The sequence below is a fragment of the Naegleria gruberi genome, assembly GCF_000004985.1.
Source record: "Naegleria gruberi genomic scaffold NAEGRscaffold_45, whole genome shotgun sequence".
Lineage (NCBI taxonomy): Eukaryota > Heterolobosea > Eutetramitea > Acrasida > Naegleriidae > Naegleria > Naegleria gruberi.
The window spans coordinates 61,501-77,859 of NW_003163282.1; the positions used below are offsets into that span (position 1 = coordinate 61,501).

General features: G+C 32.6%; 6 protein-coding genes across 6 annotated transcripts; 3 read left to right on the top strand and 3 right to left on the bottom strand.

Moving 5' to 3' along the window:
* Window positions 1-111: 111 nt before the first annotated feature.
* Window positions 112-944, top strand: NAEGRDRAFT_71191 (rab family small GTPase; the record flags this gene model as incomplete). Its single annotated transcript, XM_002673555.1, has 3 exons — window positions 112-143; window positions 196-488; window positions 649-944. 3 exons carry the CDS (start codon window positions 112-114, stop codon window positions 942-944), a joined length of 621 nt encoding a protein of 206 aa, XP_002673601.1.
* NAEGRDRAFT_80855 (protein kinase) lies at window positions 935-2,794 on the bottom strand (the record flags this gene model as incomplete). The annotated part of the gene is made up of 4 exons (XM_002673628.1): window positions 935-1,949; window positions 1,990-2,063; window positions 2,108-2,502; window positions 2,580-2,794. 4 exons carry the CDS (start codon window positions 2,792-2,794, stop codon window positions 990-992), a joined length of 1,644 nt encoding a protein of 547 aa, XP_002673674.1. The 3' UTR covers window positions 935-989.
* A 344-nt stretch (window positions 2,795-3,138) lies between these two features.
* Window positions 3,139-3,795, top strand: NAEGRDRAFT_71193 (uncharacterized protein; the record flags this gene model as incomplete). The annotated part of the gene is made up of 2 exons (XM_002673556.1): window positions 3,139-3,326; window positions 3,363-3,795. 2 exons carry the CDS (start codon window positions 3,139-3,141, stop codon window positions 3,793-3,795), a joined length of 621 nt encoding a protein of 206 aa, XP_002673602.1.
* Window positions 3,796-3,925: 130 nt separating this feature from the next.
* On the top strand, window positions 3,926-7,495 carry NAEGRDRAFT_51437 (uncharacterized protein; the record flags this gene model as incomplete). Its single annotated transcript, XM_002673557.1, has 1 exon — window positions 3,926-7,495. One exon carries the CDS (start codon window positions 3,926-3,928, stop codon window positions 7,493-7,495), a length of 3,570 nt encoding a protein of 1,189 aa, XP_002673603.1.
* A 2,382-nt stretch (window positions 7,496-9,877) lies between these two features.
* On the bottom strand, window positions 9,878-14,051 carry NAEGRDRAFT_80857 (uncharacterized protein; the record flags this gene model as incomplete). Its single annotated transcript, XM_002673629.1, has 3 exons — window positions 9,878-10,512; window positions 10,710-13,700; window positions 13,778-14,051. 3 exons carry the CDS (start codon window positions 14,049-14,051, stop codon window positions 10,472-10,474), a joined length of 3,306 nt encoding a protein of 1,101 aa, XP_002673675.1. The 3' UTR covers window positions 9,878-10,471.
* A 215-nt stretch (window positions 14,052-14,266) lies between these two features.
* Window positions 14,267-16,329, bottom strand: NAEGRDRAFT_80858 (GTP-binding protein; the record flags this gene model as incomplete). The annotated part of the gene is made up of 1 exon (XM_002673630.1): window positions 14,267-16,329. The coding sequence occupies one exon, from the start codon at window positions 16,327-16,329 to the stop codon at window positions 14,392-14,394; it is 1,938 nt and encodes a 645-aa protein (XP_002673676.1). The 3' UTR covers window positions 14,267-14,391.
* Between the last annotated feature and the right edge of the window lie 30 nt (window positions 16,330-16,359).

The following is a 16,359-nucleotide window of genomic DNA, read 5'->3' on the forward strand; positions in this document are numbered from 1 at the left end:
CTGTTTCTTGACAGGTATTGTTTTCTAGACGGTGTTCGTTTTAACAATGAACGGTTCTTTTGATTTTCCCTTTAACTTGTCAATGTAACGTCAAAACAAAAGTTGAAAAAAATGTCAGCAGATGAATATGGATCAGATAGTGGGTATGTTTTTAACACAATTAGGAATAAGTAAACAAACTATCAAATTTTTTAGTATACCAACATTTAAAATCATTGTGATTGGTGACGTTTCCGTTGGTAAAACATCATTTGTATCAAGGTTTTGTGAAGGAGAATTCAAGGAAAGTTATCCATCATCAATTGGTGTTGATTTTAAATCAAAGGAAGTTAGAACAAATGATAATTCCAATGTAAAATTACAAATTTGGGATTTTAGTGCTGACATTTCTTCTAGATTCGTAACTGTTGCTAAACATTTTTATTCGGAAGCTCATGCTATTATTATTGTTTTTGATATTACTAATAAGGAATCTTTCCAAGATTTAGGTATGTGATTGTAATATTTACTGAAGAACGATTGAATATTTAACCATTTTTAATTCTTCTAATTGTGTTTGATATTTTCATCATTTTGTTTGAATATTATAATAACAATTTTCATCATTATCAATTTTTATATAATTTTTAATCTCTCAATGAATATTAGAATCTCACTGGTTAGGAGAATTACAACAACAAACTTTGAGAGAAAATCATGTAAAGATTTTAATTGGTAACAAATCAGATTTGGTTGAGAGAAGAGCTGTTTCTGATGCAACTTCACTCGCTAAGAAATATAATTGTGAATATATGGAAACAAGTGCCAAGAAAGGAGATAATATTGACAAGGCATTTTCTACACTTGCTCAAAATATTTACAATGCTTGGAAGAATGGAGGGTTCAAAGAAGAGGAATGGGCTGATGAAAAAGATTCCAAGAAAAAGAAGTGTACTTTACAATAAATATATTTCCATTTTAAATATTATTGATATCTCTTATTTTACAAATTATTTGAGATCTTTTGAAGGATTTCTAGCCTCTTCTGGTAGAACACCTTCTTTAATCTTTTTGTCAATTCTAAAAAGAATGGAATTAATTACTGATTTACAAAGACCCTTTTGAGATGCTTCTGCTAATTGGAATCTTTCGGAAAGGTCATCTTGTGAAATATCATAAAGGATATCATACAGAATTTCTGCATAGATTTGATCTGTTGAATTCGAAAGGGTATTATTTTGTGGTGTACTCGGTGAAGGTTTGCTTACTTCAAGTAATTGTTTTGGTGCCTTTTTGATGGTATTCATATTTTCTTCATCATCATCTGAATCATCATCGTCATTATTGCCACCATCTGAATCATCATCTGAATCTGAATCATCTGAATCGTCACCAAAATCAAATTTCATCTTATTACCAGTTGATGGAGCAAGTTTGGTTGGAATGACATCTTCTTTTGCATTGTCTGAAATTTGTTGTACTGGTTTTTTCTTTTCTTTCACAGTTCCAAAATCCCATCCATCGTTATCTTTTCTATTTACAATTGTTCCTTCTTCATCATCGTCATCATCTGAATCGTCTGATGAATCATCACTTGATGATGATTCAGAAGGATTTTTAGTATCCGTAATTGGCTTTACATAATTTAATTTGGCTTCAACTAGATCAAGAAGAGTAGAACTCTTCTTTGCATTCTTAATAAATTTGGTTTTAAGAAGATCTTTGGCGCTTGGTCTTGAACTTGGCTCTTTTTGTAAACATAACTCCACAAACTCTTTAAAATATTTTGATACTTTTGGATCATCTAATTTTGGTGCTGGTTCTTTTGGAATTTTTAATAAAGCTTGTAATGGCTTTAAGTGACTTAAAGGAGGAACTCCTTTGTACATTTCAATTGCTGTTATTCCTAAAGACCAAATATCTGCTTTTTCTGTGTAACCTTGACGAACAATAACTTCTGGGGCCATATACTAAACGATTGTTAAACACAAATAATCTACTAATACATACATATGGGGTACCAACAAATGTATATCTCTTTCTATTTCCCATGGTGTTTGTTAATTGTCCAGAAACTCCAAAGTCTTTTTATGATACTTGTTATCAAATAAATCTTTTCAACACTTACCTCCGATTTTAATTTGACAATCTTTGGAGATCAAAATATTAGCACTTTTGATGTCTCTGTGAATTTTATCTTCTCCGTGCAAGTATTCCAATCCCTTTAATGTTTCTCTCATGATTACAGCAATATGTTTTTCTTCAAGACCCTTTGTTTCAGAAGAACCTCGTTGTTTTGATTGAATTTCCATAATATCTTGAATTGAACACAATAAAAGATCCATAATAATCCACAAAAAAGATCCATTGATAAAAGCTCCATAAACTTTAACTACATGTGGAGAGTTAGTACTCATCTGAACGTGAACTTCTTTTTGAATATCCTCAATTTCATCCGTAGCCTCTTCAAGATCAATAATTTTGATAGCGATTGTCTCACCATTTAGCTTGTTGATTCCCTTCCTATTCAATAAAAAAAATTAAAACAATGTAATAGTGAATACAGTTATAATAAAAACAACAAACAATTAAAAACATACCAAACTTCACCAAAGGCACCTTCACCTATTTTTTCTATTTTTTCAATATTATCGGGAGAAAGTCTAGCCTCGGAGACTGATTCTCTCTTCATGGGTGAATTATTTTGATTATTTGGAGATGTGCTTAAAACAGCTGATGATGTCGATGAGAGACTGTTTGTATTGTTGGGTTGGATAGAAAGTTTTTCATTCTTTCTCAATGAAAATTGCGGCATTTTTTGTGTTGGACAAGCTATCAAAGTCTGAGACAAACAAGTTGCGCACTCGTCATCACTCACAGAGATTGATAACAGAGAGCACTTTTATGTTTCTTTATTATGACGACAGATCATCACCACCAATGTAATCCTATTGTTATTGTTGTTTTTCATGAGAGAAGATCATTAAAGAACAGGTAACCATGATGATGAAGTGGATTGACTATTTTTAAGATTGGAATTTACCTCCAAAATAGTTTACAGTATTGGTTTGATAGCGGTTAGAGAATTAAGTTTAAAAAAAATGAATGAAAGCAACTCGACAACTAACTACACTCCATCAGAGATTGAGAGTCAAAATAATGGCAAGTCCCCGAATGTTTAATTTGGAAAAAGTTAGTAAATATGCTGGAAAACCTGGATCAATAAGGAGTAATGCAATGAATTATGGAGTGGATAATACTGCCTTTACACATTCCGATATTCCCGAAAGAGCATTAGAAAAAAAGTTGGAAACTATTGAAATTAAATTGAGGAATAGAGAAAATAGGTTGGTAGATTGTTTTGATTTTGATAACTTTTGAAGAAAACCTGAATGGAACTGTTCAACATTTACAAAAGAAGCTTCGGAAGAACGAGCTCTATTGAGGACACTTAGTAAGGATTATTATAAAGCTGACAAGGAAAAGAAAGAACGAGATGCAAACAAACCACCATCTAACTGGAATACAAGTACTTATTTTACGAAAAAAGAAACAAATGAACATGACGAAAAGAAACTTTCGAAATCTTTGAGAAATACTAAAAAAGTTATCTCTGAGGTTAATGCACCTTCGTTAATTGAAAGAGAAAAATTGAAAAAAGAACAAGAAATGAAGGATAGAGAAGAGGCAACCAGAATAACGATGAGAGAACACTTTTTAAATTCACCTCCAGTTACTTTAGGTCTTGCTAAAAGATTATATGGAGATAAAGGTAAAGAGAGCACTGTAACATATGTAGTTAAAGATCTTGCTTGAGTTTTTTAATTGAACTTGATTCAAATTTGTACAATAAATCGAAAAGCTAAAATCAAGGAAATAATAGAAAGGCTTTTGGCGCCAATATTTGGCGCTCAACATAAAATTCACAATCAAAAAAAATAACAAAATGGGTAGAACTCCACGTATTGCCAAGCGCAAAACATCAACAAAGAGAAAAAGAAAGGATGAGAGTGAAGATGAACACGAATCTGATCAATCAGAAAATGAACAAGTAACTGTGGCCTCTGAACAAAGCGAAGATGAACAATCTGAAGCAGAGGAACCATCAGAACCATCATCATCAGAAGACGAAGCCTTCCACGATGATGAAAAGGATGAGGATTTCGAGCCTCCAAAACCAAGAACATCAAGAAAGAAGTCTACAACAAAAAAGACAACAACCAAGAAAAAGGATACAACAACAACAACACCTAGGAAGAAGAAACTTAAAACTGGTACATCAACAACAACAAAGAAAACAAAAACTAGTGGTGAATCTAAAGGAAAAAAGAAAGGATCAAAGAAAAAGGATGATATTATTGAAGAGGATATGGTTGTTGTAAATGAAGACAAGGATTCTATGTTTGCTTCTGTTAGAAAAGAAAGCTCAGCTATCAGAGAAATTGTTGACAACTGGCAAGAAAGCTTTGATTCTGATAAATCAAAGGCTACTGCTGAATTGTTGACATTTTTATTACACTCATCAGGTGCAAAGGGTGAAACAGAATTTGCTGCAAAAAAACTTAAAGTTGTAGAATCATCAAAAATGGAAAAGGTTATTGATGATTTGATTGAAGAATTACCAACTAGTCTGCAAGTTTATCCAATTATTAACAATCACCCATCTCTCAAACACTTTAGAAAGAACTTTGCTGATTTTTGGGATACTTTTGTTGATGTAACAAAGGAAGGTTCACAACTTTATGAAAAGATTATTCAAGAAAAGTTTATGAATTGGCTTTTCTTAATGACATCATCTACTTGCAGAGCTTTGAGACATACATCAACATTGGCAGCATATCGTATTGCCTCTAGCGCCATTGATGCAAGAAGATCAGAGGCTAAAACATTGGCTAAACTTGAAAAACAAGCAAAGGCAGCCAAGAATAAGAAGAAGGAAACGGAATTGTTGGATCTGTGTGAAGAACATCAAGATAAGACAAACACTCTGGAGAAGATATGTAAAGATATCTTTTCGCAGATTTTTGTTAAGAGATACAGAGATTCATGCCCAGATATTCGTGCTCTTTCTCTTTTACAAGGTGTTGAATGGGTTATTGGACTTCCAGAACAATTTTTAAATGATTCTTCGTTAAAATTCTTTGGTTGGATGTTAAATGATACTGAAGAAAGTGTAAGAAAAGTTGCTGTCCAAGTTTTGGATAAAATTTACAGTAAGAAAGATTGGAAAGATCAATTGAACAATTTTACATTACAATTTTTACCAAGAATTATTTCAGTCACTCGTGATGTTTCAGTTTCAGTTTCTGTTGAAGGAATCAAACTTTTAACAACACTCCTCCAAAATGGTTACTTGAAAGCTAATCACATTGAGGAAGTTTCCAAACTTATGTTCAGTGAAGTTTCTAGCGTAAGATTTTATGCTGCCAAGTTTGCGTATACACATATCAAATCTAAATCAGATTCATCTAAGTCCAAGAAATCCAAAAAGTCTGATGTCAGTTTGAAAGATGTTCTTGAATTTGTTTCTGAATCTGTTGAAGAGTTTCCTATGGCTCCATATTATGTTGTAGATTCGTGGTGGAGTCTTGATAGTGATATTTTCAGAAGCTACAAGCAAATTTGTCAAATGATCAATGATGAAGAAGGTGATGCTATAACATTAATCAAGATACTTAATGCCTCCATTCAAAAACTTAAGGGTTCTTTGAAGAGTGTGACAAGTTCGTCAGATAATGTTAAAGTTAATACAAAATCTAAACTTACAACAAAAGAAGTAGAAGAAGAAGTTGAAGAAATTACAGGTATTTTAGCACCATATCTTTCAGGATTGATTGATAAATACAGAACTGAACCTGAAATTGTTGCAGAGTTGATTGAAATTCCACAACATTTAGATATGGATAATTACGCTGAATCACATTTCACAAAACTTTTAAAGTCTCTTAAAGAAACATTGAACACAAATATTTCCCCAACAGTATATCTTCAAATTGCTAAAACATTCAAATATCTCATTAAGGATCATGAGGATTTCTCACTCAGATCAGAGGCTACTCTTCAATATAATGAGATAATCAGAGAAATGTCATCTCAACTCAAAGATGCTGTTCAAACACTTCACGAACAAGATGAACCAACAGCAGACGTGTTATCAACATTACACAGAATAAGAGCCTTTACAAAGGTTGTAGGAACTTCACAATTAATTGCTGATGAAGTTTTGTTTGAAGATATGAACATTATTTTAGAGTCAAAGATTTCAGAAATTGAAATGTCACAAAAGGATGATTCATCTAGTTCTGAAGAAGAAGTTGATGAAGTTACACCTATCATTATTGATATTATTCAAGATGATTTGTTCTGGACTCTAAAGGACTCATTGGAAGAAAAGGGTGAACCTAGAGCCAAACTTCAAAAGAAGTATCTAACTAAGCAAGAAAAGATTACAACTCCTCTTTTCTACGTATTAAAGAAAGGAAAGATTGGGTCTTCCATCATTTTACATTGTTTCAACCATTTAATGAATATTTACATGATTACATGTGCTGATAATGTTGGTTCTGATACACTTATTCCATTAACCACTAATGATAGAGTTGAAATTTTGAGAAGATTCTTCACCAAGTCAATGAAACATCTCACTAAGGAATATATTTTGAATAGTGTTTCTGATGAAGAAAATGTAGATGAAGACGAAAAGAAGAAGAAAGATGCTAAAATCAAAGTAATCAATCAAACAGTTTCTGATCTTATTCTAGGATTATCAAGAGCTATTATCTGTAAGAGTTTACCAGATACTCTTATTCCAGATATTTTATCATACTTTGTCAAGACCAAGATTCCTATTGTTGAGGATGTCATCAAAAAGTTCCACGCCGATATTAAACACCGTTTCGAATCCAAGTTATGGGAATATGAATTTGGTGCTTTGAAGGTTTTACACAGTGCTTATCTCGATTATGTTGAACAAGAAGAAGAAAAATCAATCATCAAGAAAGCCAGCAAAGATTTGGAAGAGTTAGGCTCCAGAATCAGCAAATCTCACTTCCCTGGAAAAGATGTTAAACATTTGGAATCACTTGTTACTCATACCATCAACTTTATCTTTGATGATATTAACCAATATCATTCATTCCTTACTGGTTTAATGAAATTCCGTTTCAAGGGTCTTTCGGACGCCAAGAGATCCGAATTTGTCAAATCAATCAACAGAAAACTTGACCAAATTGATGATATTGACAAAAAAGCAAAGGAAAATGTTGAATCATTCATTGAACTTTTGGAAGTAAAGAAGAAGAAGGGTGATGAAACAGAAGACGAAAAGACTGACAATGAAAAGGATAAGATGGAAGACGAAGAAGAAGAAGAAGAAAAGAAAGATGAAGAGGAAGAAAAAGAGGAAGAAAAGAAAGATGACAAGATGGAAGATGATGACAATACTCAAATATCTGAAACTAAGGAAAATGAAGAAGATGAAGAATTAATCTCAAGCAAACCTAGATCCTCCCTTTAAAATTTGTAAATTAAACACTTTATTTATTTGTATATAATTATTTCTTTGGACAACACTGATAGGTCAGTGAGGTGATAATTACTCAAATGTATCTAATTCTATTCTAATCATTTTTCCTTAATCAAAATCTTTTATTAGCACAAAAAGTCAGTCAATTAGAAGCGCTTTTCTAACCATGAGTGTTAACAAGTCAAGAATCACCGATGTAAAAACACCTCACTTGACATTTCGTTCTTTTTGCAATGCGTTCCGACTCAAAAGCCCTCGCTCTCTTCGTGCGTTCTAACAAAATCCGTAGAAAAAGACCGTTGGGGTTATTTTCATCATCGTCTTCCACTTAAATATTAGAAGAGGCCTTCGTTCTGTGCTCTAATCAAAAACAAAAAAAAGACTCAACAAGTAACTCTTCAGTGTTACATAACAGCAAGAACAAAGATATCCTTGATATCAAAACAACACAACACTCACTCGATACACAACAATGAACTCTGTCCTTATTCCATCTAATACTTCTTCTTCAGCCAATAAGAAGTTGCATTCCAAGAAGCATTCACCTCTCTCAGAGAGAAGAACCTTCTCGAGTGAATTGACTGTAAATTTGAGCTTGGATAGAACTGCAATTGCCAGTCGTGCCAATCCAAAGAAGACCTTTCATATGTCTCAATATTATACAAGAGAAGAAATTGAAGAAATTTATTTTGATTGGTTGGCTACTACTGAATATATCAAACTCTATGAAGATTAAGATTTCAAATAAGAAGATTATTTGAAAATAGTCAACGTGTCAGTTAAGGAATGAAAATGAATTGGTTTGTGATTGGTAATGTCATCAAATGAAACGAAAATATTACAACTATTACTCAATTGAAATTATCAAATCACTTTGTAAATAGTAAATACCTCTTACTTTTTAATAAGTTGTGTAGCTTTTCTTTGACAGCTCATTAAGCAAATTGCACCTTTTCAAGATCAACAGCCTACTCGTCAACTACAATCATAATTATGCCTCTACTTTCCTAATTTTTGAATTAACATTGTTGAACTGTACAGAATCATAATGATGAAGAAATAATTAGATAAATTACTCAAAAAAAATATTAAGGTTAAAAAATGAAACAACCAAGACAAGAAACAGAGGAGGAATCAGACCTTGAAAAACCGCCAAAGGTTTTAAAAGTTGAAACTCTTCCCAAGCAAGTTGATGAGATCTCATCTTCGGTTCAAGTATTTAACAAATTTTTCAAAGAATGGTCTCTTAATCCAATGGAAGGGGATGTTATTCAATTTCTTTATAGAGGAAAGCAATCTGGAATATTTAAGAGGCTGCAAACAAATCCATCCGAATCTTTATATCAAATCAATAACCTTCCAGAAATTGAGGATTTTTGCAAAAAATCATTTCAAAAAGTTTTTAAGAACAAGAAGGGGTTTTCCAAGTGTTATTCCCATATTTTCATTACTGGCATGGTGAGGAGTGGTAAAACTACAGTTGCAAGAGATATAATTCCTTACCTATTTAGTAGAGAAGTTGGCATACCGTATCAGGTTAGGGTGGTCGATTTCTCTATTGAAACAATAGATAAAGATGAGACTCCTCAAAACTTTGCTCTATGTATAATTGCTGGATTAATTGATGAAAAGAATGTAACAATGTGTAATTGTATATCACCAAGTGGCAATCAGATTTTGGATTATTTGAACAGAAATTCAGGCAGGATGCATTACTTTATATTAGACCATATTCAGTTGTGTGATCCACAGGCATTGAATGTTCTTAAAAAAGTATTCAAATTACCGTTGTTAACAGGTTCAAATTTCATTAGTGTTTGGACTGGGAGTACACAAGCAGAACTATTCAGAAAATTGAAAATGATTTCCTCAAATGGGTATTCTTTTACTGATTGTTGCTTATCATTCAACATCCCACAAAGTAGTAACATTGATAACGTGAAGGAATTAGCAGCCTTTACTAATCACGTCTCGGAAAGGAAACTAATAGATAAGGCGCTTCTTGAGGTTATAAAAGCAAGTCAAGGATTTTGGAACTGTGGTCATATTGACCAAATATGCAAAGATATGATTGATGGAAATACTGTAGAGAAATCAATTGATATTCTTCTCAGCAAGATATTCACAATCTATGATCGTGATTTTTCTAATAGCAACCTTATTGAAAATTTATCTAAAAGTCAGGCTTTGGCATTGTTTAATACGAAACAATTCCCAAACAAATTCGATTCACAAGCAACCTCTATTTCAGGTATTTCGGATCTCTCATGTTTTTTCGATAACCTGTCTGGAGATTGTGCTTTTATTAGAGATTCCTATTTAGACGCCTACATTAGTCTAAAATATTCTTTTGGGAATGGAAAGTTAGTTAGTAAATTAATTGAATGGGAATCCACCTTTGAACATGACTATCTGATTCTCTTCCCATTTATTTTACTCGGTGAATTCTTAAAGAACAACCCATGGCAAGGCACAAACATTGTTAAATCTTTAGGATTGCATTGTGACAGCCACAATATTAACTTGGCAAAACATTTAAATAACGCATTTCTTGCAAAACACAAAAAGATTGTTATTAGTAAAAATATGGATGGTATGGTAAAGGAGATTCTAATAGCAATTCGAAATATACTAAGTCATGACCACAAAGCCAGCCCACAGGTCCGTAAGACAATTGCAACATTTTGGTGCTCGACTGGCAAACTTAGTACCCTCAAAGATAATGTGAGAAACCTGTATACTCAATCAGGCAACACTAATCAGTAGACAAACTGTCATTATCTACCTCTGGATTTTCAATCCTCTTCATCTGTTTCCCAATCATTGTCGCTATCTACCTCTGGATTTTCGTTATCATGGAGGAGAGGATAATTTGTGGCAATGCTAATTAATGCCAAGCAACAGTTTACAGTGTATTCATAAAAGATTTCTCCATCAACCTCAATTTCTCTATGTCGATATTGAGATCTATCCACTTGGAACGAGAAGGGCTCCATCGAATGCAAAGTCTTTTTTGTGATATCCATGGATTCAGTGTTAAACTCAGAATTGGCGAATACTGCTTTGATGGTTATTGATTCTATACCATCTTGTCTCTCTTTGTAAGTAAATGAACAGAGTGATAGTCCAACACGTGATTTCTCTTTCAAGAGTTTGGTTTCTATTGATAATTGTTAAAATAATGCTTGAAATCTGCAATACTTACTTTGGGGATTGTCCATTGCTGTGAACCGAGGTGAGAATTTGACTCCAAATGCTTCAAATTGATCACTATAGCAGACCTTTCCAACATTTTCAGGTCTTAAGCGAAAGACAATTGTGTGTATTGAAATTGGAAATTCTGAAGCCATTCTGTGAATTAATGGAGGATAGTTTGTTGTAGACAATTCCTTTCTTCCTTTGTGGAATGACTCTATATCAACTTGATGATTTGCTATTGGTGTATCAGTAATTTGCTTCATTCCAATAAAGAATTTAAATATGAGAAATTCCTCATCCCTTGTTGAGAATGGTTCAACATATTGCTTCTCTACAAATAACCCGTAACTCGAAAGTATCATGTCAAATTTACGAGAATATATTAGATAAGAACTAGCATCCATGTCAAAATTTCTAATAGAAAATTCTATTCTAATTCTGTCGAATTGACCTGTTTCTTCATTATGATTAATTGTTGAATTGAGTGTCAAAAATATTGAACAATTTCCATAATCTTCGTCTTCATCTACAGGGAGAAATTCAACCATCCACTCATATCCACATTCAATAAAAGGGTCAGAGACATAAGTAGTATTGAAAGGGCCTGTCTTTGGAACCTTTACAGTTACTAGGTGAAGAGCGTGGTCTTTTTTGGAAATATTGGTTTTGGCATAATCCAATAAATCTTCGGTACTCATTTGTCTCAACTCTTCTGTTGTGTTAGGTATTGATATTGGAAGTCCACTACTGGTATCACCAACAAAAATGGATTTTTTCTTTAAAATAGCTTCTAATGTTTTCTTGGATATCTTGAAAGGATTTTGATGAGTTAACAAATCTATAAAGTCTGAAATATAGGTAAATTCAGGGCAGTTGTCTGCAATCGTGTTAATTATATTTACAAATAAATTTCCAGAGTAATGAGATATTTCTTTGTTTCCACTAAAGAATTCATTCAACAACCTTTGGACCAGATCTTTCAAGCAATCCTCATATTCTACATCAGTACCAACAGTTTCTAACAAACTGTCAAAATCATAAAAAAAAGAAAAGTCATTCAAATCTATCAAAATATTGGCCACTGTATAAAGACTTTGTTGCGATTCAATCGACCTTAAAACTTTTTTCAAAACCTTATTGTAAGACAAATCAAATGAAATCGATTTAGATTTCCATAATTGATCCAACATTTGGAAAACTGAGTCTATGTCATCACGTTTCCATAACGAATCTGTATATGTGAATGTTATTAAAAATAATTTGAAAATCTCTGCACTCTCTGAATAATTAATTATCTTTTCTCCTGAATAATAGAAAAGTCTTTGAATTGCCAGGCTTGCATCTTTCATTTCTCGTACACTGATTCTTTGTTTGGTATAGGAAACAACTTGCTCAATGTTTTCATAATTAAGCTTTGGGTAAAACTTTCTACTCTCAGGATACGGGTGCTTAAAAATAATAGTTATCCTTGGATTATCATGTTCAAAACTAGAAAAAATGGAACTAGTAATGGATGGATCATAACTATTTAGTAGTAGAGTTCTGCACCTTGTGAATTGCGAAAGATAATAAGTTGATTCAATAGTCAAAGCTTTTTCCTCGTTATATAGTATTTTGAGAATTTCCAATCTTTCTTTTAAATATGGTACTATGCCCTTGATAAAATCATCTTTGATTGAACAGCAGTTGAAAGATAATGTTCTCAGATTTTCGGCAGAGAGCAGGGCTTCTAATAATCCATCTTCCAACCCCGTAAACTTAACATCCTCTCCACAAACAAATCCAATATTACCTAGTGATTTTGGAAGTCTTAATTCGTTGAAATCTTGAATAGTTTCAGTCATTTCAATTTTTAGACTTGTCAAATTCACTAAATCTTTCAAATTTTTCAAATGATTACGCGTTGGACTGTTAACGATAATATCCAGAAATTTTAACGATATTGGTAGAAAACCAATGCATGAGGTAAAAATAGATGATCCGTATACCTTTTCCAAACTGTAACTTCTTAATTCTTCTAAACTACTGCTCACTGTACTCTCTGTTAATGACCCACTAAGCTTCAAAACATGTAAACTTTTCATAGAATCTTTCAAAAAAACAAATTGATTCTCTTCTGACAATTCCTTGTCGCACCATTTCAGTTTTTCCAAATTGCTACCCGTCATCAAGTTGATTAGAATTTCTTTGTAATTCTCTAAATTAAAACCACCAAAAATTGATACAGACTTTAAACTTAAATTGTTTAGACTCTCAATAAGTCTTTCATTTTTGATTTCTAATGAAGGATAATCCATAAAATCCAAGTGTAACGAAGTGAGTTTGTTGTGTCTAATTATAAATGTCAGTAGAGGATCGATTACAGCTGATGATTCTCCATCATTAAAGAATATTCTCAACTTATCTAATGTTGGAATAAACAAAGACCTTTGTAAACTTTTAACCTTTGGATTATCTGTAAATGGCCAATAAATTCTAATCTTTTTCAAGCATGGGAATGAGAAATCTGAAAAAACAGACAAGTATTTCCCTTCTAGGCTTAATGATTCATCAATAAACATTTTGAATTTCTCAATAATTTTAGAATAGCTAGACAAAATAAATGAAACATCTTCATCATCTAGATTGGTTGCAAGAAAACTAAACTCCTTCAAATTAGGACTTGTGCGAACAATGTCTTGAATATTCTTTTGTGTGAGAGGGTAATTAATACTTAAGGACTCGAGAGACATTGGAAGCTCAATAATTGTCTCATTCATCTCAGTGTCTGAAATAGTCTCATTACTTTGTAGCTCAAGTGTCTTGAGATTATTAAACTCTTTAAACAGGTGAAAATATTCGCATTTCACATTGCTAAGCTCCATTACCTTTATAGAATGCAACAATTGACTTCCGTTCAAGATCCAATTAGCCATGAAACTACCAGTGCATTTCAAAGCATCGTCCAAATACAATTCTTCAATGGTAGTCAATCTACCAATCTCATACAATCCCACATCTATCAATTTTAAAATATTTATCAATTTAATTATTAAAGTTAAGTTAAATATTAAAACCACATTAAAAACAACCTACCAGTTAGCAACAAAAAGTTAATTTCACCAAACGAAAACAAATCAATACATTTTAAATTTTTCAATTTGATCAAATAATTATCCACAACTTTTGTTAATTGATTATTATCGACCGAGACATGAATGAAATACTTGGATTTTTTCTCTACTAAATAACACCAAATCCAGTCGGAGAAGATCTTTGAAACCAATCTCATAGGAAATAAGTAATCTTCATCTAGAAAACACAACAAGTGATCCCGACACAATTCGAAAGGCAAATCCTGTAGCTTCATTTTTTTATGTTTTAATTGTTGATATGATCACCATCACGATGTGATTTCCTAACCGATGTTCACTGGAATATTTAAGGTGAATGTAACATTTTTTCTCAATTTTTTTGAAATTATTGGAGGGAAAGAAGTAAGGGAAAAGTTTAATTGAACCGAATTCATAATGGAAAAATTGCAAATTGTGATGGGAATCGGAAAGGTTGAAAACACAATAATTATTCTGAGAAGGAAAGTTTTATTACTACGATGGGCTCGTTTCAAATATTTAACAACGAAAATGAAATAACCAAAATAGCTTGGTTTGTGCAATGCACATTATAAAAATTTTCTTGATAATCTTAATTTATTCTTCATGCAAAGCAAAAGTATCTCGTTCTAACTCTCTAATGTAATCGAAATCACTAGCCTGTGGTTGCTTTTTGTTTTTCTTTTTAGTATCCTTATTTGATTGTTGAGATGATGCACTTGGTATTATTGACTCCTTTTTATCTTCTGTTGGTTTAACCTTAACACTTGGAGGATCAAAAGCAAGAATCAATGCAACATCGTCACCTTTAAGAACACGTCTCAAAAGTTCGTTTGCAGCTCTGTAAACATCTGGTCTTGCATTCTTCTTTGTCATGTAGCCTCTCTTTCTTGCGTATGCTTCTGAAAGAGTCCAAGCTGACCATGAAATGTCATTTTCCAAATCGTATTCATCTTGTTTCAATTTTAAGAGTTTTACCAAGTCAACTCTTTCTGCTAAATATCTTACAATACTGTATGGATCTCTAACTTGACTGATTGGATAAATACCTGAGAGAATCTGAAGAGCCTTAGAAGCACCAACAGCTGGGAAAACTAAACCAGGACAATCACAGAATTGAATCATCTTATTCTTAGTTTCCAAATAAAGTGTTTGGACATGTTTAGTGTGTCCAGGAGTGTATGATGTGGAAACCACTTTCTTACCAGTGAGAGCATTGATAATACTGGATTTACCAACGTTTGGATGGCCAACAAAACCAATAACACAACCATCACATCTCTTATCAATATCTTGGTTTTCTTCTTCTTCCTCTTCTTCTTCTGATTCAGATTCTTCTTCTTTAATATTGCCCATTCTTCTTGCTTCTTTTTCCTTTCTAAGTTTTTTCTTCATTTTGAGTTTAGGTTTTGGAGTTGGTAATTCAATTTTATCACATTCACCAATCAGAGTATCAAAATCTTCACCAACCAGTTTGGAAATCCTCTCTTGTTCCTCTTCATTATCTCTCTTCAATTTGGCAATCTTGAATTCGTCATAGAGTTGTTTTGTTACTTGCCAAATCTGTTTAGCATAATCCTTTTCAATCTTTAATTCTTCCAATTTAAGTTCCTTACTCTTGGTCTTCTTTCCAGATCCTGTACCACGAGTAAAGAGACAAACTCTAACATTTGGATACTTTTCATTGAACCACCTTATCCATCGTTGCTGTTTATCCTTTGAAATCAAATCACACTTATTCAAAACGAGAATGAATGGCTTTTTCAATACATTGGAAACATATTCATACAATGATGGAGGGAAGTGAAACAGTGGATGTCTAATATCTGCAACTACAAAGAGAATATCTGATAATTCAATAGTTTTCCACAATTGCTTCCAAACATGAACGTTTTCTTCAAAGTAATTCAAATCTTCTTCCTTATACTTTCCATTTAAAATCTGCTCTTTCAAGTATTTTTGGAAGTAGACTTCTTCTTGTCTTTCTACTTGTTCCTTTGTCATGCCAATCGAAATTGGAGGTCTGATTGGCATTGGAATCATTTCAAATCCTTCATTAACCTCAGCTTGCAATGATTTAAATTTACCAAATGTTGCCTTTCCCTTTAAATATGGATCCAAAGGTCGTAAACTTTCCATTCTTCTTTTCTGTACAGCTTCATCACTATCCTTTGCAAATTTTGTTTTTAGCTTAAATTCCGAAGTAACCATGGAAGTATATTCTCTTGGTTTAATGGATTTTGCAGCTGATGAAGAGGATTCATCATCACTACTACTTTCACTATTGTCGGATTCTTCATCAACAACAACATGTTCAGTCTCCTCATCTTCAATTCCCATTCTTTCCAAAGGATTAGCCTTTGGAATATTCATCTCAACTTCCTCCACATCATCATCTTCCTTTTCAAAGTTAACTTCCTTCCATTTTGACCAATCATACATATCATCCTTCTTTTCTGCATTTTCTCTTTTCTTTTTTCTCTTATCTTGAAGCTGTTGCTTCTTCTGTTGGGAACTGAATGGTTTCTTTGTCATTTTTTTGATATTTGAATATTTAAAAATAGA